This window comes from Schistocerca gregaria, chromosome 3 (assembly GCF_023897955.1).
Source record: "Schistocerca gregaria isolate iqSchGreg1 chromosome 3, iqSchGreg1.2, whole genome shotgun sequence".
NCBI lineage: Eukaryota > Metazoa > Arthropoda > Insecta > Orthoptera > Acrididae > Schistocerca > Schistocerca gregaria.
The window spans coordinates 366,957,441-366,985,261 of record NC_064922.1 but is presented as its reverse complement, the minus strand read 5'-3'; the positions used below and the strand labels follow the sequence as shown (position 1 = coordinate 366,985,261).

Genomic DNA, 27,821 nt, shown 5'->3' with positions numbered 1-27,821 from the left:
GGTGCTACGCAAGCTGCATACATCATGATTGTTACATTGTATCTTTACACAAGGGTTTTGTCATTCCAAAAATGTCGACTCACCCTTACAATGACTGAAAGGATTTCCCACAGAATCTCGGAAAATGAAGCAATGGTTTCCCAAATGCTCGCTCAAAATTTAGGAACCAGTCTGAAAACCACGTATAATGGCGTTGCAGGTTAGCTTATACTGCAACATAATTGTTAAGAAACCATGCGATACGTTACACTTTCTCCGAGTTAATTAGCATTGAATTTAGACAGTCCGGCCGTTGCGTGCATAAATTCAAGCGACCCACCAGCAGCGGTGTTGCCAGACGTGTTCTTCGTTTTGTTTCCTACAACCGAACAAGAGAGTGATACAAAAATTGGACGTGGGTTGGTAATAAGGATCGAACCCAAGCAAAAAGCTGAGCAATGTCTTACTCTATCATCTACGTTGTGAGAAAAGCGGGTCGCTTGGATTTGCGCACGAAACAGCCTGTTTGCCTAACTTCAGCGCTAATTAACCCGGAAACGACGCAACGTATTGGATTTTTTTAACTATTATTTCTCGGCACAACCTAGTTTGCTGCGTCGTATGAGTTCCAAGCAATTAATCGTGAGTAAGCTGGAGTACAGGCTAGTGTACTCCCTCCGGTTATCTACAGTGCTGCCCGCATCTCGTAGTCGTGCGGTAGCGTTCTCGCTTCCCACGCCCGGGTTCGATTCCCAGCGGGGTCAGAGATTTTCTCTGCCTCGTGATGGCTGGGTGTTGTGTGACGTCTTTAGGTTAGTTAGGTTTAAGTAGCTGCGAATATGGACTACCATCAGCGGTGTAATAGAATGACGACAGTGAAAATTTGTGCCGGACCGGAACTCAAACCCGAATTTCCCGCTTATCGCGAGCGGTTACCTTACGATTTTGCTATCCGAGCACAACTCATGGCCAGATCAAAATTTTCATAGGTCGTCAACCATGTGTCTACAACTTTATTTCGCTGGTGCCATGTCTCGCGCTGACGCAGGGTCGGCATTGTTAGGAACGAATTTGGCAAGGTTAGTGGAATGGGGTGGCGGATGCCCTTCCTGCCGCCACCCCGAACCCCCCGAGACAGAATTAGTGCACCCCAACTGTCTGTGTCGACTGTAATCAATGAAATAGTGCGAGCGGGTTCAGATGTCTGCGAGTCGTGTAACTGAGGCGAAACGTGGGGACCAGCCCGGTATTCACCTAGCGGGATGTGCAAAACCGCCTAAAAACCACATCCATGCTAGCCGGCGCACCGGCCCTAATCGTTCTCGGCACAACCTACTTTGCTACAACCTTAAAATCTTTTCAGACCATCCTGAATAACTGAATAACAGCTACATTTCGCGAACCGTTATTTACGAAATATGTTCGAAATTGTAACACATTATCCATTAATAATCAAAATACGATGAAACGACATTTAACTTATGATTTTGAGATTTCTGACAAAGAGAAGTAGTTCTAAGTTCTAGGGGACTGATGACCATAGATGTTAAGTCCCATAGTGCTCAGAGCCATTTGAACCATCTACAGTGCTACCACAGGAGGCGAAAAGTACACGCATAAGCTGGGGCACGCATTGATACTGATAATTTACGTGTCACCCAGGGATTCACTATAGTAAAGCTGGGTCACACCATGTACTAACAAAAAAGAGATGGGGATCCTCCACGTCCGCACCAACGTGGTGACCAAACCAAAAGTTCTACTGTCACCCCCGTAAACATGTTAGTTATCTAGTAAGTGGATCACAGGATGCTGGGGTGTGATGTTTTCCGTGCGTCTGGGTAAGACTACTCATTAACACGGTCCAACAGGTGATAGATAGTGGACGAAACGGGAGTGAGGGTAACGATTTGAAGAGCACAGGGAAAAAAGTGCCGTGGCTCGTGCCGTGGGAAAGAAACCTCTGCGACAGTTGGATGGGTAGTAAGAGCAGTAGTGGCTTACTAGCTGCGATAGTTCATGCAAGGTTGGGTTTGTTAATATGGGTATCATGCATCATTACCGTGGCAAGCGATGGCGATACATCCCAGTTGCTGCAGCCGCTACATTCCTGGAACAATCAAGATCGTTATACAGTAGTGGGAGATCGGCCATAGACCATCTCACTGTGTGGGGGATATGTGGAGCTTGTGGGTATGCAGTGTACGGTACGGCTTCCCTGCGTGGTGCCAGTTATTCAGCAGTGTATGCCAGCTGGATATCCAGTAATGGCGTCTGATTAACAGGGGCTCGCCTGTACCGTTATGTTTGCGTATGGTTGGCCATAGATGTTAGGTCCTTACAAGTAGGTCTTTTTGTCTTTTATGTTTCCATCTATGCTTGTGGTCGTAGTTCCACAGATTTAGAATAAACGGGTTCTGCGAATGTCTGGAGTTTCTGTATAGTCTTGTGGTGAGTTTGTGGATTACCTCTGTGAGAGTCTCAAGTCGGTATTCCCGGTGTAGGTCCGCGATGCGTGTGTATCGTGGAGCATTGCTTATGGATTTGAGTACTTTGTTTTTTATGAGCTGCATACGGCGCAGGCGTGTGGGTGCAGCGTATCCCCAGATAGGAGCTGCGTATCTCATCAGGGGTCGAATAAGTGTCATGTACATGGACCTCGACGCCCTTCTGTTCAGTGAGCTACGCCTGTTGAACATAGGGTACAGCTGTTTGAGCCTCGCGCTAGCTCGGTTGATCATATGTTGTATGTGGTCCCCCCCCCCCCACCCCCCCCCCCCAGAGTAATTTTCGGTCCAGCCAGACACAGAGGTATTTGACTTTCTCGTGCAAACGTATTGGGCGTGCATATAGAGTTATTGGTCCGGCATAAGAAGTCAGCCTCATTCTGCCAACGGCCTTGTCAAAGAGGACGGAGGAGCGGATAGAGGTTCAGGGAACTCTCTTGTCCTAGGGATGGCAAATTGCCCCTAAAGGCCGAAGAATCAGCAATGATCAACGACATGAGGATGCAGAAGGCAGTGGAAACCACTGTATTAAAGACACGTAATGGGTATGCACAGAATATGTGGCCTGTAGTTGAAGAAGTGTCGTGATCTCTCCATTGGCAAAAGATTACGGAATAGTCCCCCATTCGGATCTCCGGGAGGGGACTGCCAAGGGGGAGCTTACCATGAGAAAAAGATTGAATAATCAACGAAAGGATAATGTTCTACGAGTCGGGGCGTGGAATGTCAGAAGCTTGAACGTGATAGGGAAAGTAGAAAATCTGAAAAGGGAAATGCAAAGGCTCAATCAAGATATAGTAGGGGTCAGTGAAGTGGAGTGGAAGGAAGACAAGGATTTCTGGTTAGATGAGTATCGGGTAATATCAACAGCAGCAGAAAATGGTATAACAGGTGTAGGATTCGTTATGAATAGGAAGGTAGGGCAGAGGGTCTGTTACTGTGAACAGTTCAGTGACCGGGTTGTTCTAATCAGAATCGACAGCAGACCATCACCGACAACGATAGTTCAGGTATACATGCCGACGTCACAAGCTGAAGATGAACAGATAGAGAAAGTGTATGAGGATACTGAAAAGGTAATGCAGTATGTAAAGGGGAACGAAAATAGTCATGGGCGACTGGAATGCAGTTGTAGGGGAAGGAGTAGAAGAAAAGGTTACAGGAGAATATGGGCTTGGGACAAGGAATGAAAGAGGAGAAAGACTAATTGAGTTCCGTAACAAGTTTCAGCTAGTAATAGCAAATACCCTGTTCAAGAATCACAGGAGAAGGAGGTATACTTGGAAAAGGCCGGGAGATACGGGAAGATTTCACTTAGATTACATCATGGTCAGACAGAGATTCCGAAATCAGATACTGGATTGTAAGGCGTACCCAGGAGGAAATATAGACTCAGATCACAATATAGTAGTGATGAAGAGTAGGCTGAAGTTCTAGACATTAGTCAGGAAGAATCAATAAGCAAAGAAGTGGGATACATAAGTACTAAGGAATGACGAGATACGTTTGAAGATACAGCAATAAGGAATAGCGCAGTAGGCCGCGCAGTTGAAGAGGAATGGACAGCTCTAAAAAGGGCCATCACAGCAGTTGGGAAGGAAAACATAGGTACAAAGAAGGTAGCTGCGAAGAAACCATGGGTAACAGAAGAAATACTTCAGCTGATTGATGAAAGGAGGAAGTACAAACATGTTCCGGGAAAATCAGGAATACAGAAATACAAGCCGCTGAGGAATGAAATAAACAGGAAGTGCAGGGAAGCTAAAACGAAATGGCTGCAGGAAAAATGTGAAGACATCGAAAAAGATATTGTTGTCGGAAGGACAGACTCAGCATACAGGAAAGTCAAAACAACCTTTTGTGACATTAAAAGCAACGGTGGTAACATTAAGAGTGCAACGGAAATTCCACTGTTAAATGCAGAGGAGAGAGCAGATAAGTGGAAAGAATACATTGAAAGCCTCTATGGTTCAAATGGTTCAAATGGCTCTGAGCACTATGGGACTCAACTGCTGTGGTCATCAGTCTCCTAGAACTTAGAACTACTTAAACCTAACTAACCTAAGGACATCATACACATCCATGCCCGAGGCAGGATTCGAACCTGCGACCGTAGCAGTCGCACGGTTCCGGACTGCGCGCCTAGAACCGCGAGACCACCGCGGCCGGCCGAAAGCCTCTATGAGGGTGAAGATTTGTCTGATGTGATAGAAGAAGAAACAGGAGTCGATTTAGAAGAGATAGGGGATCCAGTATTAGAATTGGAATTTAAAAGAGCTTTGCAGGACTTACGGTCAAATAAGGCAGAAGGGATAGATAACATTCCATCAGAATTTCTAAATTCATTAGCGGAAGTGGCAACAAAACGACTATTCACGTTGGTGTGTAGAATATATGAGTCTGGCGACATACCATCTGACTTTCGGAAAAGCATCATCCACACAATTGCGAAGACGGCAAGAGCTGACAAGTGCGAGAATTATCGCACAATCAGCTTAACAGCTCATGCATCGAAGCTGCTTACAAGAATAATATACAGAAGAATGGAAAAGAAAATTGAGAATGCGCTAGGTGACGATCAGTTTGGCTTTAGGAAAAGTAAAGGCACGAGAGAGGCAATTCTGAAGTTACGGCTAATACTGGAAGCAAGGGTAAAGAAAAATCAAGACACGTTCATAGGATTTGTCGACCTGGAAAAAGCGTTCGACAATATAAAATGGTGGAAGCTGTTCGAGATACTGAAAAAAGTAGGGGTAAGCTATAGGGAGAGACCGGTCATATTCAATATCTACAACAACCTGTAAGTAGGCTGTTAAGGTTTTTTTATTGGTAACGCCACGTAGCGCTCTGTATGAAAATCACTGGCTGCGCTGTGTGCAGTCTGTGGCTGGTTGGCATTGCTGTAATACTCGCCAATGTAGCGTTGGGCAGTAGGCTGTTAGCGGCGCGTAGCGTTGCGCCGTTGGAGGTGAGCCGCCAGCAGTGGTGGATGTGGGGAGAGAGATGGCGGAGTTTTGAAATTTGTAAGACTGGATGTCATGAACTGCTATATATATTATGACTTTTGATGATATTAAGGTAAATACATTGTTTTTTCTCTATTAAAATCTTTCATTTGCTAACTATACCTATCAGTAGTTAGTGCCTTCCGTAGTTTGAATCTTTTATTTAGCTGGCAGTAGTGGTGCTCGTTGTATTGCAGTAGTTCGAGTAACCAAGATCTTTGTGAGGTAAGTGATACGTGAAACGTATAGGTTAATGTTAGTCAGGACCATTCTTTTGTAGGTATTTTTGAAAGTCAGATTGCGTTGCGAAAAAAATATTGTGTGTCAGTTTAAGCACAGTCATGTATAATTGTTCTAAGGGGACGTTTCAAACCAAGAGGGAATAATAAGAGTGGACGATCAAGAACGAAGTGCTCGTACTAAGAAGGGTATAAGACAAGACTGTAACCTTTCGCCCCTACTCTTCAATCTGTACATCGAGGAAGCAATGATGGAAATAAAAGGAAGGTTCAGGAGTGGAATAAAAATACAAGGTGAAAGGATATCAATGATACGATTCGCTGATGACATTGCTATCCTGAGTGAAAGTGAAGAAGAATTAAATGATCTGCCAAACGGAATGAACAGTCTAATGAGTACACAGTATGGTTTGAGAGTAAATCGGAGAAAGACGAAGGTAATGAGAAGTAGTAGAAATGAGAACAGCGACCAACTTAACATCAGTATTGATGATCACGAAGTCAATGAAGTTGAGGAATTCTGCTACCTAGGCAGTAAAATAACCAATGACGGACGGAGCAAGGAGGACATCAAAAGCAGACTCGCTATGACAAAAAAGGCATTTCTGGCCAAGAGAAGTCTACTAATATCAAATACCGGCCTTAATTTGCGGAAGAAATTTCTGAGGATGTACGTCTGGAGTACAGCATTGTATGGTAGTGAAACATGGACTGTGGGAAAACCGGAACAGAAGAGAATCGAAGCATTTGAGATGTGGTGCTATAGACGAATGTTGAAAATTAGGTGGACTGATAAGGTAAGGAATGAGGAGGTTCTACGCGGAATCGGAGAGGAAACGAATGTGTGGAAAACACTGATAAGGATAAGGGACAGGATGATAGGACATCTGCTAAGACATGAGGGAATTACTTCCAAGGTACTAGAGGGAGCTGTAGAGGGCAAAAACTGTACAGGAAGACAGAGATTGGAATACGTCAAGCAAATAATTGAGGACGTAGTTTGCAAGTGCTACTCTGAGATGAAGATGTTAGCACAGGAAAGGAATTCGTGGCGGGCCGCATCAAACCAGCCAGTAGGCTGATGAGAAAAAAAAAGTATCGGTGTTTGCTCAGTTGTTTCGGTCTTCTAGTGAACAGAACGGCTTCGCACTTGTCGACGTTTACTCTAACACGCCATTTCTCCAACCAAGGCTCAGCCACTCTGAGTGCAGTCTGTAGGAATGACGTAATGTTTGATGGTTTCCAATCCTGCACGAGGATGGCTGTGTCATCCGCGTAGATTGCCATCGTTGTGTTGTGTGTAGTTAGGAGATCGTTTATGTAGAGGTTAAACAGTAGGGGCCCTAGGATGTTTCCCTGGGGTACTCCTGTGTGCATACCGTGTCGTGTTGATTGTTTTCCCTGCACGTCAGTGTTGAAACTCCTGTCTGTGAGGTGTGAGTGTATTAGACGCACCAGCCCGTCGGAGAATCCCGCGGCGCTGAGTTTGCGAATGAGGCCGTTATGCCATAGACGGTCGAAAGCCTTTTCAATGTCCAGGAACACCGCCCCTGTAGCTTTGTTTATGTTGAAGCCATATGTTATATGTCCAACGACCCGTAAGAGTTGTGGTGTTGTGGAGTGGTGATTCCTGAAGCCGAATTGCTCCGGTCTCAGGATGTCATTTGTTATGCAGTGCCTAGTAATGCGTTTGAGAATCACCTTCTCAATAATCTTACTGACGGAGTTCAGAAGGCTGATTGGTCGGTAATTTTGTGGGAGGCTGTGGTCTTTCCCCGGCTTCCTGACCACCAGGACCTTGGCCGTCTTCCAAAAGGCGTGGAAGTGTTGGTGTTTTAGTATGGCATTCATTATATGTGTTAGGTACTCAGTTGCTTTATCCGTGAACTCCTGGAGGTCACGGTTTTGAATGCCATCATGACCAGGGGGTTTCCTAGCAGAGGAATGCATTATAGCCCAGGAGACTCCGGCTGTGCAAGGATGTCGAATTTCGTCGCGTTATGGTTGGGCTAGAATGCGTGCAACCTGTTGGTCAGTAGCAAGTGTGAACACTGGATGTGATGGTACCAGGTTCGGTGTGAATGACGCTGCGAGTGTGCTGGCCATTAGTTCTGCTTTCTCTTACGCTGAGTATGCAGGTCCGTCAGGCCCTTGAAGCGTTGGGGTGTACATATTCTCCCTGGTGAAGTGTAGGGCTAGTTGCCACACGCCAGGTCGCGTGGGTTCCAGCCCATCGAGTTTTTGGTTCCACTGCTGTGTTCTGTGTGTTTGTATTTTATCGCCTGTAGCCTGTTAATGTGCCGTTTGAAGTACTGACGCCTGGCGCGCTGCCATTGTCTCCTGAGGCGATTCCTCATTGAGATTAGGCCCTGGATTTCCTGGGGCAGGGCCACACTGTGTTGTTGTGAGGTGCGATCATGTATGGTGCCTGCCATTGCGTCCTGGACGGCGTTAGTGAGAGTTTCTATTGCCTCGTCAATTTGTGCTGTTTCATTAATTTCGCGTATGGGTGGGATGTGGCTATCGAGCGTTTCCTTGAACAATGTCCAATTCGCACGCGTTTAATGAAACAATAATAAGAGTGCAAAAGCCTGCCAATAGATGACGTTGTGCAGCAACACGTGAGTGACGCCGAACGAGAATCGTGTATAAAACATTGGCGTGACGCCGATATTTTACAGAATCGCATCATCACTAGCTTGCTGGAAGGTAAGACTGTTGCACAGGATGGCGTTCCATCCCATTTTACTACACGTGTGGAAGATCTCTTGCGCACATCGTTTGGAGAGCATCCCGCACTGAGCCACCAATTCCGTCATTCTTGGTTTCCCAGGTCCCCAGACCTCAGTAAGTGTGATTATTGGATGTGGGGTTACATGAAGTCGCAAGACTACTCCTCATTAGGGATTCTAAAAGACAACATCGCGTGGCAATTTTTCACCATATTGATCCTCGACTACAGGTATTGTTGACGAATGACAGCCGAAATGTTGAGCATTTATTATAAAGGACATCGTCTTTGCTAACATGGATTGTTATGCTAATTATTGCTTTCGTAAAGGGTGGCTCCCAAAGAGCTCCACTTTTGAAACAGCTGGTAAATGTTTGTTTATCGGTTTGTGACATTGTTCTGATTCTTTTCTATTCCAGGAACATCCAACTGTTGACTCAGTTTGAATTTGTCGTATTCGGTGTCTGACGACGGAGCAATTCACTTGTGAGCAGCGTGTGCTAACAGTGAAAACGTGTTAGGAAGGAGAAAGGTCTACAGCAGCAGTCACGTAACTTCGTTCAATTCTAGGGAGTCACTTAATGACTCAAAAGTTCGCAGGCTTACGAAAAAGTTGTTTGAGATGGCTTCAACAGTAATTCTTTAATACAATAAAAGTATTCGCAGTTGCGAATATGGCCTACTAACAGGTGTTTAATGGAATGACGAAAGTGAAAATTTGTGCCAGACCGGGATTCGAAATCTGATTTCCCGCTTTTAGCGAGCGGTCGCCTCTCAATTTGGCTACCCGAGCACAACTCACGGCCAGACCCAAACTTCCATATGTCGTCAACCATGTGTCTACATGGATGTCCGAAGGAACTTTGTCTTATAATTCAGAATAACACAGACGCTGCAATATATTATTGCCGACGTCGCGCAAATAAATTTCAAGAAAAATGCCTTCGCTAAACGGGAATACAGGCAATGTATTACGTGTATAGGTTGTAGACACATGGCTGTATCCGCCAGGGTAGCCGAGAGCGCTAACCCGCTGCTTCCTGGACTCTGGTAGGCGCGCCGGCCCCGGATCGAATCCGCCCGGCGGATTAACGATTAGGGGCGGTGCGCCAGCTAGCATGGATGTGGTTTTTAGGCGGTTTTGCACATTCCGCTTGGTGAATACCGGGCTGGTCCTCACGTTTCGCCTCAGTTACACGACTCGCAGACATCTGAACACGCTCGCACTTTTCCATTAATTACACTCGACACAAACAGTAGGGGTACACTAATTCTGTCTCGGGGGGTTCGGGGTGGCGGCAGGAAGGGCATCCGGCCACGCCTTTTCACTAACCTTGCCAAACCCGTTCCTAACAATGCCGACCCTGCGTCAGCGCAGGACATGGCACCAGTGAAATAAAGTTGTAGACACATGGTTGACGACCTATGGAAATTTTGATCTGGCCATTAGTTGTGATCGGATAGTAAAATCGTAAGTTAACCGCTCGCGATAAGCGGGAAATTCGGGTTTGAGTCCCGGTCCGGCACAAATTTTCACTGTAGTCATTCTATTACACAGCTGATGGTAGTCCATATTCGCAGCTACGAATAAATTTCATGTATTTCATAACGGCTGTAGTCGCAGCAGTGTATTTCCTGTTCCTTCGGGCAAACATGCATGTCCTAAGGAACTTTGCATCGTAATTCGGAATAACACAGACTCTGCCACGAAAGTCCTTGGGGTCGTCGTTCTGGCGAAGTGAGCAGAACATTGCGGTGGTTCGCGACACAGTGGCTGTCAGCCCAAAGAAAACGGTTCATCACCGGTCCCAATAATTGAGCTTAAGCTGTTCTGCAGTACGGAGAACTCTCCAGTGTGATCTCCAGTAACACCCTTATAAAATTCAGTTGCCGCAACAGCTGAAAGTGACGGTTCACCAGAAGAGACGATACTTTGTTGCTTGGTTTCTGACAGGACGACAGGAACACAAAAGCTTCACAAAAAATTATCGGGACTGATGGAGCACACTTCCACTTAAACGGTTTTGTGAATAAACAGAACTGCCGTATCTGGAAATGCATCAACTTCGAGTGACACCTTGGTGCGGCTTTTGGTAGGTCGGTGTCATTAGCCCTTATTTTTAAAAAAAAAAATGAGACAGGAAAAGCTGTGGCAACGGAGACCGACACCGTACGATGATAAGCGAGCTTTTTGTGGCCTCATCTGGATGGAATGGACACTGAAGAGTAGTGGTTACAGCAGGATGGCGCCACCTGCCATACTTCCGTGGAAACAATTCAGTTGCTCTATGAGCGGTTTCCCAATCATCTCATTTCGCGCAGTGCTGAACATCAGTGGCCACCAATGTCATGTGACGTACCTCCATGTGACTTTTTTCCTTGGGGTAGTCTTAAGTCAGTGGTGTATGCCAATAAACATCGAAACATCTATACCTTGAAGGAGGAAATTTAACGAGTTGTCAATTAAATACAGTATATGTCGAAACTTGTCGTGCAATCATAGTGGATTTCATGGACAGAGTTCGTGCATAACAGTTCAGTAGCGGAGATCATACGCATCGCATTTTTCATACATGAAATGGGAAGATTAGATGAACAAGTTTGTATTTTATTCGTGTTTTTTACAAAAATAAACTTATTTTGATCAGTTGCTCATTTAATGTACTTTGTTTTATTTCAATAAAGCTCATGTCATTTGATGCTTGTCTGTCAGTTTTGCCTCTATTCCTACGTTATTCCGTGAAGTACTGAATTTACAAATTTTGATGGACCTTTGGGTCACACCGTATATTCGGTAAGTTCTTTATTTGAATTTGCTGATGTATTTTTGATCGTAAAATAGATATTCTTTCAAATATCTGAGAAGGAAGAACGTCTTTCTGACAGTTACGTAGGGCTTTCCATTTACCTTTTACCACTTCAAATAAGCTTTCCTCCAGAAGTAAGATTGGCTCTGAGCACTATGGGACTTAACTTCTAAGGTCATCAGTCCCCTAGAACTTAGAACGACGTAAACCTAACTAACCTAAGGACATCACACACATCCATGCCCGAGGCAGGTTTGGAACCTGCAACCGTAGAGGTCGCGCGGTTCCTGACTGTAGCGCCTAGAACCGCTCCGCCACCCCGGCCGGATAAATGTGATATCCTCAGCTGCTATCGTACGTATGAGGTGGTTCAGTTCTAGGTATTGCGAGAGATTTAATCTTAATGGGAAGACTGGAAAGAGGTACGTGAACCATTTCTAGTCTAACTGCCCATTTGCTTGAGAAAAGTAGTGGCTGCAAGGTCCGGATAGTTGAGACCGGCTGAGAAAGTTTTTGTTGACCTCATTTCACTCCATATCACCTAAAAATGACGGTATTTGGCTGAGGATATCACGTCAGTCGATTAGGCCCTGTTGATTGTTTGGTTCTTTTGATCACATCGCGTAGCTACATACACTCCTGGAAATGGAAAAAAGAACACATTGATACCGTTGTGTCAGAACCACCATAGTTGCTCCGGACACTGCGAGAGGGCTGTACAAGCAATGATCAACGCACGGCACAGCGGACACACCAGGAACCGCGGTGTTGGCCGTTGAATGGCGCTAGCTGCGCAACATTTGTGAACCGCCGCCGTCAGTGTCAGCCAGTTTGCCGTGGCATACGGAGCTCCATCGCAGTCTTTAACACTGGTAGCATGCCGCGAACCGTAGCATGCCGCGAACCGTAGTATGACGTGAACCGTATGTGCAGTTGACGGACTTTGAGCGAGGGCGTATAGTGGGCATGCGGGAGGCCGGGTGGACGTACCGCCGAATTGCTCAACACGTGGGGCGTGAGGTCTCCACAGTACATCGATGTTGTCGCCAGTGGTCGGCGAAAGGTGCACGTGCCCGTCGACCTGGGACCAGACCGCAGCGACGCACGGTGCACGCCAAGACCGTAGGATCCTACGCAGTGCCGTAGGGGACCGCACCGCCACTTCCCAGCAAATTAGGGACACTGTTGCTCCTCGGGTATCGGCGAGGACCATTCGCAACCGTCTCCATGAAGCTGGGCTACAGTCCCGCACACCGTTAGGCCGTCTTCCGCTCACGCCCCAACATCGTGCAGCCCGTCTCCAGTGGTGTCTCGACAGGCGTGAATGGAGGGACGAATGGAGACGTGTCGTCTTCAGCGATGAGAGTCGCTTCTGCCTTGGTGCCAATGATGGTAGTATGCGTGTTTGGCGCCGTGCAGGTGAGCGCCACAATCAGGACTGCATACGACCGAGGCACACAGGGCCAACACCCGGCATCATGGTGTGGGGAGCGATCTCCTACACTGGCCGTACACCTCTGGTGATCGTCGAGGGGACACTGAATAGTGCACGGTACATCCAAACCGTCATCGAACCCATCGTTCTACCATTCTTAGACCGGCATTGGAACTTGATGTTCCAACAGGACAATGCACGTCCGCATGTATCCCGTGCCACCCAACGTGCTCTAGAAGGTGTAAGTCAACTACCCTGGCCAGCAAGATCTCCGGATCTGTCCCCCATTGAGCATGTTTGGGACTGGATGAAGCGTCGTCTCACGCGGTCTGCACGTCCAGCACGAACGCTGGTCCAACTGAGGCGCCAGGTGGAAATGGCATGGCAAGCCGTTCCACAGGACTACATCCAGCATCTCTACGATCGTCTCCATGAGAGAATAGCAGCCTGCATTGCTGCGAAAGGTGGATATACACTGTACTAGTGCCGACATTGTGCATGCTCTGTTGCCTGTGTCTATGTGCCTGTGGTTCTGTCAGTGTGATCATGTGATGTATCTGACCCCAGGAATGTGTCAACAAAGTTTCCCCTTCCTGGGACAATGAATTCACGGTGTTCTTATTTCAATTTCCAGGAGTGTATGAGTGGCAGTGGCATGGAAACGAGAGATGGAAAAACAGTAAATAAACTACTATTTCAAAAGCAATCTTCATATCCGTTAATAAATAACTGCTACTCTGAGACCAGACAGGCAGTGCCTTCATGGAAAAAAGTTTGTGTTTGCCTATGGAGCCACGACTGTACGCAAACATGCAGCCCTTCGTCGAAATGTAATCGACGGCCACGAGCCGGCCGCTGTGGCCGAGCGGTTCTAGGCGCTTCAGTCTGGAACCGCGCGTCCGCTACGGTCGCAGGTTCTAATCCTACCTCGGGTATGGATGTGTGTGATGTCCTTAGTTTAGTTAGGTTTAAGTAGTTCTAAGTTCTAGGGGACTGATGACCTCAGATGTTAGGCCCCATAGTACTCAGAGCCATTTTAACCATTTTTACGGCCACGAATGTCTTCCTTCAGGGTCCAAAAAAGTGGAAATGGAATGGAGAGGAAATTTATGGAAGAAATGTAAAGGCTCACCAGCGAAACTCTTGCAGCGTACTCTAAACAACGTTGGCAACATAGGAGTGGGCACACATGTTGCTACAAAAGTTCCGCTAGTAACACCCCGACTACTAAGTTCAGCAGACGATTTAAGATAAAACTTTAAATCACGATACTTTGGTTTTTTTCCCGCAATAAGATTTCGATGAAATAAAGTCTACTCGTTACCTCAAACTACGTTCAAGTTACATGTGAGAACCACATGAAAATTCTTGCAGTTGTTTGCGAGATCAGCGTGTTCAGACAGGCAGGCAGACACGACGATTTTACAGATATATTGTTCATATAGAAGAGGTAGATATGTGCTTGCGTAGGACACTGCATTCTACAAAAGAATAACACTAATTAAATTTATAGACATGTTAAAACGAACTTTATCATACAAATAAGAAATTACAGATAGTGGTTTTCTGCATGTTGTAAAGTTTTCTCGCGTGTTTTGTTTGTGTTACGAGTGCCGTAATCGACGAAGAAATAAGGATGTAGCGCGATAAGCGGAGCCCACTTCAATATCCCAACGTGCCGTGGGGCTGATGCGGCAGCACACGACCCCATAAACTCCGAGGAGGGTGTAAAATAAGAAATATGGCCGCGTAAATGACAACCAGCAGCCTTCGTGGATGCCAAGCGTAAGCAGAGGGAGGAGGGATTCCTTGCCAGCGACCCGTAACATTTCACTCAACGAGCGCTATATACTCCTACCATTCCCCTAGTTTCTTATTCGAGCAGTTTCGCAAGAGAGCAGATTGAAACGGATGTATTCGCAAACTCAGTTACACATGAATACTTACGACGGATACAGCCTTTGGAAAGTTCGTGTTTTTAAAGAGGGAAAAAGACGACTTTAATGGAAAGAAGTAATCCGATTGGTGGGACAATAAACGGGAACTGAGCATTTGAAAGTAAGGACACGCCTTGATCTCCAATTGTTGAGAAATTTCTCTGACTTAAGAGAGACCGAGAACATCCATAAGGAGAAATGTGGTATATTGATTTTGTCTGTCAGTCTTATTCAAGAAATATTGAGAGCTACCACTGTAGGGAGGACCGAGTAAAACACAGCCAGCTTAAAAACTTCACTAGTGTGCATCATTATGGAGACGGGATTATAATGTGATTTTTTGGGCATAGGACTGCAAAGCCGTCATTTTCGAAAGAACCCTCGTATGTTACAAGGGTGATTCTTTTATATCCACGCACATACATCTTTTGGGAGCATTTAGTAACGTTTAAGATCATAAAATCATTTACCTTACACAAATGTTGCAAACGTGTATTCCATTTGGGACGGTATGACCCAGCTTCAACATACGTCTGTGAATGTCAGAATTATCTGCACTGATTGCGCAGCCAATAGACTGATCACACCCCACGGGTCATATCCGTTCCACGAAGCTTTTTCAGTAATTGCATAAGTAACGGGTGACTCTAGCAAACTTGCGAAATCGGCACTGTGCTTCCCAAAAGATAACCAACATGAGACATGCGTGTTCTATCTCACAAAAGATAACAACATGGATATTCATCTACGAAACAAAACAATGGTTCAAGCTGGTTCTTGTTTACTAGGAAGTTACTTGCTGGCACAAATAAATTATTACAGAAACGATTCGATCACAGGCAATGCAGGGAATAAAGAAATTGTCAATATGCGCCAATACCAATCTAAGACGTAAATTCTATACAAAGATTGATTAGTTCAGATGACTGGGACAGGACTGCAATGCACACATGAATAGTGGGAGGTGTATTCGGCGGTGGTAACACTGCGAGCGCCTGATTTTGACAGAAGAACACGTGGAACAAACATTTTCGACAAACTCGTAATGAGCCTTAGATCACTCACGAAGGTCTTAGATTATGAAATGCGGCTTATCCTAACCGCATACCTACTCTTGTTCAATGCTCGCAGCCTGCTCACCCGAGCGCCAATCTCTTAGCACTAAGATGCGTGATGCTTAGCGGGCGACGAAATATCCTTCCATCACAACATATCAGCTCTTCCTCGGACCTCTAGACGAATGCAATTTTGTCAGCTGATGACATGATGGTGACCGTGGCTGTTGTTTGAAGACAAATGTTGATGGTGTTAGGACAGCAACCAGCCACAAATTTACTTTGAGTTCCTTTATTCAAAGGAAACCGCTACCGGTTTCGAATCGTTGTGATCCATCATCAGACGGTTTACACGCTTTCTTTGTGACAATTGGTGTGTTTTTATAGACTAATTGTCGTGAAACGTCGGTTTCGACTGTTCGCTTTCATGACATTCGTCTAACCGATGTAAATGCATTTCCACTGCATCCTCGTTGTTGCACACGTAAATAGTTCTCACTGTACACTTTAGATTTGTCGCTGAGATCATGTCAATCTAAAAAAAACACACCAAATGTCATAAAGGCAGCGTGTAAACCGTCTGATGATGAATCGCAACGATTCGAAACCGGTAACAATTTCCTTTGAATAAAGGAACTCAAAGTAAATTTGTGGCTGGTTGCTGTCCTAACATCATCAAAATTTGTCCTCTAGACGAAATCTCGAAGTCGAGTGTTCTCTCCAATAGTCTAAGCAGAAGTAACGACTACTGCCTCCCGAACAGAATTCTGCCTTACCGATTTCTAAATTGAAGTCTTTTCCACCACTTCTCGAACCTAATTCTTCAGTGCTGATATTACCTATGTTCTCCATTCTAGGTGACCGCACAATTCTCAACCGCCTATGAAAACTGCTCCCCGACATGCCAGCCAGCGATAATTTTGTTAAAACGGTGACACTCTCACTCCATGAAAAACATGTTCAACTTCACCAGTCGTTAGTCATCTAGACTTCCAATTTTTAAAGAATTCTTGCTTCCCACTTTTTACACAGTTCAGTGTTTTAGTAAATACGATCATCTCCCGGTATGAACTTCTCAAAAATTGGTGTCCTACATCTATATAGATACTCCGCAAGCCACCGTGGCAGAAGGTACCTTGCACCACTACTTGTTTCCTTTCCTGTTCCACTCGCAAGTAGGGAGAGAAAAAAAAGAGTGTTATATGTCTCTATACCAGCCCTAATTTTTTGGCTTATTTTTGTGGTCTTCACGCGAAATGTGCACTGGTGGCAGTAGAATCGTTCTGCAGTTAACTTCAAATGTCGGTTCTCCGAAATTTCTCAATATCGTCCCTCAACGTCGCGTTCCTTCCAGCAATTTTCATTTGAGTTCCTGAAGCATCTCTATAAAACTCGCATGTTCAACAAATCTACTGGCAACAAACCTCATATCACGCCTGTGATTTGTTTCAATGCTTTCCTTTAATCCCACCTGCTGCGTATCCCACAGTGAGCAGAGACGTAAATACGATACAAACAAGTGTGAGCGCTACATAAGCCGACGGCTTTTGCGTCAGGCGGACTACTGAACCCGGGCACAGTACCAGCAAAAACTGTGACCATGCCACATATTATGGAAAGCAAAAACAAAACAACTGGGGAGAAACAGACTATAGAAAAAGGAGACGTAGACATAACACCCACGCATAAAACACTACTGACGCCAGAATCACAGCGAGAGACTGCCAGTACACAAAAGATATTACACTGCAATTACAATGAAATGAATACCCCTAGCTGCATACAGGCGTTGACATAAGTCAACGGGGACAGTTAAAAATCTGTGCCCCGACCGAGACTCGAACCCGGGTTCTCCTGCTTACATGGCACACGCGCTATTCATCTTTTCCTTTTCTTTTTTCTTTAAAAAGTCTCAAAAAAATGTTCACATGTTTGTGAAATCTTATAGGTCTTAACTGCTAAGGTCATCAGCCCCTAAGCTTACACACTACTTAACCTAAATCACCCTAAGGACAAACACACACACCCATGCCGGAGGGAGGACTCGAACCTCCGCCGGAACCAGCCGAAAAAATCTCATTTTCTTCGTTGCATCTGCTCGTGGCGGACGTCGTAAGACATCCGTTGAAGTTCGTTGTTGATCGATTAACTCAGTTTATTATTATTATTATTATTATTATTATTATTACAGAGGGCAGCTACCCCTCTGACTGAAACGCTGAGCTACCGTGACGGCATTTGAGCCACCGACGACACGGAGGATAGTGCGACTGCAGGGACTTACCTCTGGCACGTCTACCGTGAGACCCGCATTCCCAAAGAACAGATACCATCGGTGATCATGCAGCTCGTTAGAATGAAGTGCATACAGTTGAAAATGTGTGTCCCGATCGAGACTCTAACCGGGGATCTCTTGTTTGGTATTACATTACTGAAACAAAGGTAGTGACCATAAAAACGAAAATGATAATAAATGCAGGCGTCCAATTGATACCTGTAATATACATAATCAAAACACACCAACAGTTGGAACCACCACAACAATAACCGGTACTCCCCCGGTAGGACAATCTCTCAACGCACAATCTAACAGTGCCACCAAAGAGCAAAGGAATAAACCCGCCAGAATAAACCCCACCAACATTCAATAATCAATCTTACAACAACAAATCGAATCAGAAGAACCCTACTCTCAGTTTAGCAGTTGGTATAGTAACAACGAAAAAAATATGCAAAAAGAGTCTTTTACAGACGGCACAAAGTATTTTTAGAACTTTGCTTGAGACAAAATAGTTAATTATTACGTGCGACGTATAGAAGATAGTGCAACATCAAGATACACAACGCCACAAAACGCCCACCTTAGCACACCATCCGACGCAACACCTACGTCCCAAGATTCCGATACGTGGTCCAAAGCAGCCACCACTAACGGAACTATTAAAAAAACTACCACCTCTCTCCCAGAGATGATCTCACCCTGCACCAGCGCCCGTCGCATATATCTTTAATTATAGAGTTTTTGAACTTAACATTAAGCTAAGCAGATTAGTAAGAAAGTAAATTTTACAGACAGCTCAAAGAATGCTGCTTAGGCAGTTTCATCCAAAGGACGACTGTTTTCCAACAATGGAGCAAACAGACAGAATCACCCTTAAAACGGAAAGCACACCAACCGATCACGTCGAGTTCTTAGACTTAATTATGCAAGTATATATACGAAGAGAAAAACCATGTCACATGGATACGTTTTATACCGACCATGTTAGGTCAAATTGGTAGCAAATTTCGTACAAGTTAAATACTCATTCGGATCTCGGGGCGGGGACTACTCAGGAGGACGTCGTTATCAGGAGAAAGAAAACTGGCGCTCTACTGGTCGGAGCGTAGAATGTCAGATCCCTTAATCGGGCTGGTAGGTTAGAAAATTTAAAAAGGGAAATGGATAGGTTAAAGTTAGATATAGTGGGAATTACTGAAGTTCGGTGGCAGGAGGAACAAGACTTTTGGCCAGGTGAATACAGGGTTATAAATACAAAATCAAATAGGGATAATGCAGGAGTAGGTTTCATAATGAATAAAAAAATTGGAGTGCGGGTAAGCTACTACAAACAGCATAGTGAACGCATTATTGTGGCCAAGATAGACACAAAGCTCATGCCTACTTTAGTAGTACAAGTTTATATGACCAGAGAAGAGCATCATCAGCAAACAGCCGCATATTGCTGCACAGCCTGTCTGCCAGATCATTTATGCATATAGAGAATAATGGTGATCCTAACACACTTCCCTATGGCTATCATGATGATACCCTTGTCTGTGATGAACGCTCGCCGTCGCCATTACTTCCCTATTTGGAAACCTAAATCGTATGCTCACACTTTCGTTAACAATCCGCAGTGGAGTACGGGGTGAAATGCTTTTCGCATATCTAGAAATATGGAATCTACCTGTTACGCTTCATTCATAGTTTGCAAGATATTGTGTTAGAAAAGGGCAAGATGAGTGTCACAAGAGGGAGCTTTCTTAAACCGTGTTATTTGTGGATATGTTTCCTGTCTAGAGTAAATTTATTCGAATCGGGAATATATTCAATAATTCTGCAGGAAAACGAAGTCAAGGACACTGGTCTGCGCCGGCCGGAGTGGCCCAGCGGTTCTAAGCGCTTCAGTCTGGAGCCGCGCGACCGCTATGGTCGCCGGTTCGAATCCTGCCTCGGGCATGGATGTGTGTGATGTCCTTACGTTAGTTAGGTCTAAATAGTTCTAAGTTCTAGTGGAGTGATGACCTCAGAAGTTAAGTCCCATAGTGCTCAGAGCCATTTGAAATATTTGAACACTGGTCTGCAGTTTCATAGATGCTTTCTTCTGTGCTCCTTAAACGGAGGAGCCACTTGGTTCTTTTTAATTTTTTTTTTTAATTCCAGTCATTAGGAACTTTGCGCTGAGCGAGAGATTCGCGATAAAATGCAAGCTAGGTAAGAGTCCAATGCCGTAGAGTACTCTCTGTAAAACGGAATTTGGATTCCATCCGGACGTGGCGTCTTATATTTTTTTCGACTATTTCAGTTGTTTCTGGAGACTATGCGCCGGTCAAACGAAGATATGTGTACAATCCTGCGAAGTACGTGATTTAATAAACGTGTGATTTAAAAGTTGAGCTTTCCTATTGCTGTCTTCTATTGCTACCTTCATAGAGATTCTAGCTGTCTGTTGCCATGGCTAACACATTCTGCAGATGGACCGCTCACTGAAAACATTGGTGAAACGCTGGCTCGCCACACTCGCAAGCCAGTAAGACTGATAAACTCTGTCGTAAAGTTGAAGCAGCATAAAGACAGCCGTAAACTTCCGATTCTTTAGAGAATCAGCTTCAGGCGTCTAATTACCCAACAAATGAGTTACAATCTTGAATATTTGCGTCAAGCATGTAAGCGGGAAAAACTTCATCTAAAATTTGTAATTAAGTTTCAAGTTCGTTGTAAGTCTCCGCGTGCTGTCATTATGAAACACTGGTTGAGTAGTCTGGGTTACCTGCGCTCCGTTTTAAGCAAATCATAGTTTTTCACTCATTTCAAAGTTTATGATTTCGTACCTCCTGAACTGGATGTTCTGGAAAACTACTGCAGATACACGTCTAGGACATGTTTTATTAGATTCACCAGACCAATAATAACAAAATAAATGGAAATCGTGCTTTACTTTAACCCCGTGCAGTTTCGCGATGGCTTCATATTGGCGAAATTGCTAAATTTCAGGCAAAATTTTTTATTAGCCGTAACTCCGTAACTAAACCTTTAGCGGACATAAGTTTATACGAACTTTTTTCTTTAGTTTTACTTGTAGAATAACATATGAGAATATTTGCATAACTTCGTGAATCACCCTATACACACACATTAGGCAAATCTTCGTTATCTGCTCTCATACGATGGTCACTCCAAAAGATATGACACTATTTTTTTAAAAAAAATCATCTTTTATTCTACATGTCTGAAAGTTTTACAGTGTATAGATACATCCTTCACGAAAAATATTTTCATTTCTCCTCATAATTTCCATCCCTCTCAACTGCCTTACGCCTTCTTGGAACCAGCTCCTGTATACCCGCACGGTAAAATTCTGGACCAACCTGTTGGAACCACTGTTGGCGGCGTGCACAAGGGTATCATCATCTTCAAACCTTGTTCCACGAAGAGTCTTTCACTTTCCCAAAGAGATGATAATCACATGGAGACTGGTCAGTACTGTAAAGCGGGTGTTTCAAAGGTGTCCATCCGAGTTTTGTTTTCTCTTCCATGGTTTTTTGACTGAGATGCGGCGGTGCATTGTCGTGCAAGAGCAAAGCATCGTCCTTTTGTGGATGTGGTGGAATACGACTCAATCGAGCTTGAAGTTTCTTCGGTGTCGTCACATATGTGTCAGAATTTATGGTGGTTGCACTTGGCATGATGTCCACACGCGAAAGTCCTTCGGAATCGAAAAACAGCATAGCCATAACTTTTCCAGCAGAAGGTGTGGTTTTGAATTTTTTTTCTTGGGTGTATTTGCATGATGCCACTCCATTGACTACCTCTTCGTCTCTGGTGGAAAATGATGGAGCCATGCTTCATCACCTGTCACAGTGTTTCCGAGAAATTCATCTCCACCATTCTCGTACTGTTCCAAAAGTTGGCTGCATACCGTTTTTCTTGTTTCTTTGTAAACCACTATCAACATCCTGGGAACCCACCTGGCACAAACCTCTTTTAACGCCAACACTTTCAGTATTCTGCAAACACTTCCTTCCCCCTATCCCAACGCAGCGTGACAATTCGATCACTGTGATGCGTCTGTCCCACCAATTCGTTAACTCTCTGCACATTGTCTGGAGTGTGTGCAGTACGAGGGCTGCGGCTGCGAGGACAATCCTCGATATTGCCATGCCCGCTTCCATCACGTAACCTGCTTGCCCACTGACAAACTGTACTGCGATCGACAGCAGCATCTCCATACACCTTTTTCAACCTCTTGTGGATATTTCCCAGGGTCTCATTTCCACAGCACAGGAATTCTATGACAGCACGCTGCTTCTGACGAACGCCAAGTATAGCAGCCATCTTGAAGACATGCTGTGACGGCGCCACTCACGGGAACAGGTTGAACTAAGTTTGTAAACAAGCGGGGAGGATGTATCTACACACTGTAAAACTTTGACACATGCAGAATGAAAACTGTATTTTTGCAAACATAGTGTGCATTTCTTTTGGAGTGACCCTCGCACCTGTCAAGCTGTGTACGTAGCACCTTCTGGTCCGGGTGAGAGCCAGTGCGGCTGGTGCAGTGACCTGTCCCGTGTGACGTGTGCAGGCCCTTCGAGCGGAAGCGGGCGCGGCCTGGCGTGCGGGTCGTCGCTGTCGCCGTCGCCGTGCGAGCCGGACAAGCTGTCCTTCCTGTCCGGCCTGCTGGAGCCTCCAGGCGAGCGGCGCGGCAGCAACCACAGCCGCGGGCAGCGCTCCGGCAGCGACGCCGCCGACAACTGCGACTCGTACGGGCCCGCCGGTGAGTGTAATATAATATGTAACAAGCCCCACTGTTGGGTACGAGAAGGAAGGGGGCGCTTGACACCACCCTCACTTTTTTTCTGAGAAAGCATTCTCCTGAGCAAGTAATCTCCTGGCCCCTAACTGGCTGGAAAATTTGACGCAGGAACTCCTATGTAATTGCTGGAGCTAGCCGTGTGGTGGTGGCCACAGTGGGCAGTCGTGCACGCTACATCACTGTAAAGAATTTTGCTAAATGTGTTAATGGCAGTAGGACGTCAAACGGGCTAACTTGGAGCAGGACAGGCATCACAGGACATTTTAGTTTCCAGTGTCTATACTTTTACAAATAAATTCAAAAAACTTTCCCAACATCACCGGGAAAGATACAGAATTCACACTCATTGCAGTGTAAGTTCGAAAACATAACAAAATAAATTTTTTAGTGTGAAATTTCATCATTTTTTCATTTACTAATCGCTGCATTTGTTGCTATAGGTACACTTTTCTTCATATGTTAAAGAGATTCTTCGATAAATTTTGCACAGCATACATACCATACAGGTGTATGAAACTCTAGAATTTATTTAAATTATGTAAAACCGAATGAGCTGTCTTCATGTTTACTAAAAACACAAATTCTATAGTTCACTACCTCAGTTTTTACCACAGTTTCTAGTAGATTTGGAAAATTCTAGACTTTCATACACATTTATATACTGATCAAAATTCATCGAAGAATCTCTCTTACTTATGAACAAAAGTGTACCTATAGCAACAAATGCTGGCATCAGTGAGTGAAAAAAATTATGTAATTTCACATGTAAAAAAAATTACTTCGTTATGTTTTCGAACTACTACTGCTATGAGTGTGAATTCTGAATCCTTCCTGCTCATACTGACAAAGTTTTATGAATTTATTTGTAAAATATAAACAGTGGAAATTAAAATGTCCTGTGGCGCCTCGCCTTCTCCAAATCAGGCCGTTTGACGTCCTACTCCCATTAACTGTTTCATTTTTCATGAGTGAGAAACTCATACCCTGACCGAAGCTGAGTGCTGTAGTCGTGATGACTAATAAGAGTGAGAAATATTGCTTAATGTTTAATATTATTACTGACGATTGTTATATACTGCGTATTGTACAATAACTCGTCTCTGAAGCTAACAGTACCGCGTTACGAAGCACAGCCCGATAGGAATTTCATCCCGTTTTGAACAAAGCTTATTTCTCTATACTGGAAAGTAGCGCCAGAGTTTCCTAAGATACTCGCAGTTACAGCATCACACTATCAACGAACTCACGACGGAGAGTCATCTTCTGCAGCGACACGGACACATTTTGGAAGACGACAGGTACGGGAACTAAAGATTAATGGACAGATGCACAGTAATGGAAATAAGTATTCATACACTAGAGCGTGGAAAAGTAAACTGCCTTTATTGACAGTACGAAACCAAAAACACTAATTGGATGTGCATGAGAGTTGGCAATACTCTCTTAGGATTTAAAGGTTGGCTCCAGCGCACCTACACAAGCTCTGGAATCTAAGATATTGTTGTCGCGAGTCGCAGCGCACGGATTAACTAGTGGCAGTTTTGAGGCCAGTGTAGGAGCCCGCCTGCTGTGGCGTGCACGTGTGTTGGGCGAGGGTTCGTCGCCGAGATGCCGGACTGTCGTGTCCGCCAGCAGCGACACAGGATTTGGTAGTGAGTTGATATTTTTTATAATTTGCATCGCACTTATTAATTTAAAGGAAAGGATTTGTGTATGTGCGTAGCAGCAGACGGTAATTTTGATAATGGTAGGAGTTGGAATTAGTAAGGGAAGCCATTGTTAGGCGAATAGATTACGTATCGATTTTTGTCATTGATTTCTTTTGTAATTGTCGGGGAATTGTTTCACTATGCATTTAACTGAGAAGTATTTCAGTCTGTCTCAAGAGTTTGATTAATTTGTAATATTGCTTTAATGCCACTGGAGGCAGATTTACATACGAAGCGATTGTTCAAAGAGCGTTTTGTTAATTGAATGAGAAAGAATTGCTTTCAGAATATAGTTCTTTTCTTAAAAAAAGTGATTACGTGTTTGGGTATACAGAATGAGAATGAACAAGCCTCTGCAAAACAAAATACAAAAAAGTCTGCCAAGTTCTGTACTGCGCTGGGAATTAAGTATTCGTACACCTACAGAAAATGACATTTCTGACAAAGCCAGAACATGTTTAATATTTCGTATACATACCCTTCCGATTAATTATTTCTCGCAACCTCCGTGGTATGGAATGGACCAATTTTCTTGCAGTTTCCGACGTGATACCTTCCCATTCTCGAAGGAGAGCCTCTTTCAAAGACGCCTTACTACGGATGTCGTGTTTTCTCACTAGTGTTTCCAGCTCACTCCACAAGTGTTCGATGAGATCCAGGTCCGGACTCTGAGCTGGTGTTTTAAGAGTTTGTGGAGTGTTGTAGAGCAACCACAACCGAACAATTTGCACCGTATGTTTGGGATCATTGTCCTGCTGCAATTAATAGTTTCTAGGAAGACCCAAGGCGTCAACATTCTGTGGTAAGTTCTGATTGAGAATGTTCGTATATACACAAACCTGTCCATGGTACCTTCCAAAAACACTAATTATCCGACACCGGAGGCTGACATACAGCCCAATACCATCACTCCACCACCTCCGTGCTTCACCATGGGTTGAATGTTGTTTCGGTCGAGGTCTGTATTCGTTTCTTCAGCAGACCAAGATCCTACCATCATTGTGCAGGATATTAAATGTGCTTTCAGTACTAAGCAATAGAGTTTACCTGAAGTCTGCTGTCTCGTATACATGCTGTTTCTCGAATTCCATCCACCACTTCCTGTACTTTTTGCTTTCGTCTCGGGACCCTGGCTCTGTAGCCCGACCGATTGAGAATGGTACGAATTGCCCTTGGAGTGATGTCCTTTCGGAAGTGGTCATGTACATATGCGGATAGTGCCGACGCTGTCGTTTTCGGGTTTTTCGTGATGATTCTTAGTAGCATTCTGGTCTCTCTTGTTGTAAGCTTCTGTGGATGACCGTGTCGTTCACTGTTTATTACTACATGTCTGTCCTTATATCGCTTAATGATAGATGGCACGGTCACTCGGCTTCGTTCTATGGTGTTCGCAGTTTCAGCATACGACTTGTGTTGTTGATATTGGGCGACAACGAAGTTTCGTTCCTCAATGGTCGTTTCCCTCCCCTTGCGGCCCATGCGAAATAGAAAATCAAAAGTTTTTCTGAAAACGTGTCGCTATTAAGGCTACTTTGAAACTTACGAAAACCTATCTTTGGTTTCCTTATCGCAAATAAAAAGAGATACTTGTTTCAGCATTCCTGGAAACTGAACCACTAACGGTGTAAAGTAGTGGGTGAAAGATTTTGGTAAAGAACTCATTATTAGCGACGTACTGAAGCATTTGTTTAAAGCTACAGCTAAGAAAACTGGTATTTGACTCTTCGATAGGATTTTAAAAAATAAGTGTTGCAGTGTTTTTGGAAATTCAACTTTGTAAGGTAGTAACATATGGGATAATTTTATGAAATTATTTCATTATGAAAGCTTTTCCAGTAGAAATGGAAAATACCTGTTTCACTGCTCTTGGAAGTTCACTCCCTAAGTGGGTCATATAGGGGCTGAACATTTCAAGAAAAAACACTCAAGCGCCAAAGAAACAGTATAGGCATGCGTATTCAAATACAGAGATATGTAAGCAGGCCGGATACGGCGCTGCTGTTGGCAACGCCTATATTATACAACAAGTGCCTGGCGCAGTTGTTAGATTGCTATTACTGCAATGGCAAGTTTCCAAGAGCTAAGTGAGTTTGAACATGGTGTTATAGTCGGTGGACGAGCAATGGGACACAGCATCTCCGAGGTAGCAATGAAATGGGGATTTTTTCACGAGTGCATCGTGAATATCAGGAATCCGGTAAAACACCAAATCTCTGACATCGCTGCGACTGGAAAAAGATCCTGCAATAACGGGACCAACAACGATTAAGAGAATCGTTCAACGTGACATAATGGCAACCCTTCCGCAATTTGCTGCAGATTTCAATGTTGGGCCATCAACAGGTGCCAGCGTGCGAACCATTCAACGAAACATCTTCGATATGGACTTTCGGAGCTGAAGGCCCATTCGTGTACCCTTGATGAATCCACAACACAAAGCTTTACGCCCTGCCTGGGCCCGTCAACACCGACGCTGGACTGTTGATGACTGGAAACATGTTGCGTGGTCGGATGAGTCTCGTTTCAAATTGTATCGAGGGGATGGACGTGTACGCGTATGGAGACAACCTCATGAATCCATGGACCCAACGTGTCAGTAGGGGTCTTGTGGCGTCGCAACTAGTGCGAGCGCACAGTTTTCTATCAAATATTTACTGTGAAATGTAGACAGACTGTAAAGTAGCCATCAGATTAGCATATGTGCTGTAGCGGGCAGATTACCGGTGTCCGTTCGTCTGACGTCACGACCATATGGCATGTCTGTACCGTGAGAATGTAAGACCTGTGCGCTAACTAGCCGCGTGTATAACGTGGAACTTTCATCTTTAATAACTTCTAACTGAGGAACCTGAGGAAATTAAAAGTTAATATACTAGTTTCTGTTATGAATAAAAATAAGTCATCCAAATTTGAGCTTTGAAACCTGCATATTTTGGAAATTAGAAAAATCTTACAGAAAACGCAAATTTCTACAATTTTCGAGTCTAAATAAATACCATTATGTATAGATCACCTTCAGTGACCATCCAACTATGAAACAAAATCACCTTCCGTGCTTTTGTATTTATTTTGAGAATTTTACTTTTAGAAATTCACCTATAACTTTGTTAAAACCATAAATGTTTTGAATTTTTGTGAACAGTTATTTTATATGAGTAGGTGAGAGTGAATGAGTGTGCCTGAGTGAATGAAAGAGGGACATTCGCCATTCTTTGCAAGTGTATAAAATCTAGGTTGGAACTCGCAAGTGTTCAGACGATGTAACCGTGGGAACAGAGTCGCCAGTGGTTCCCCATCTTAGTGAATGTCGGATGTCCAAGAGTGTATGGTATTGTACA

General features: G+C 44.4%; 1 protein-coding gene across 2 annotated transcripts in view; it reads left to right on the top strand.

Moving 5' to 3' along the window:
* The window catches only part of LOC126353821 (potassium voltage-gated channel subfamily KQT member 1-like), a 2,608,463-nt gene that overhangs the window by 848,479 nt on the left and 1,732,163 nt on the right, over window positions 1-27,821 (top strand). For both annotated transcript variants that reach the window (XM_050002939.1, XM_050002938.1), the window contains exon 3: window positions 22,544-22,735. In XM_050002939.1, coding sequence (XP_049858896.1) covers window positions 22,544-22,735 — 192 coding nt within the window. The remainder of the gene's footprint in view (window positions 1-22,543; window positions 22,736-27,821) is intronic.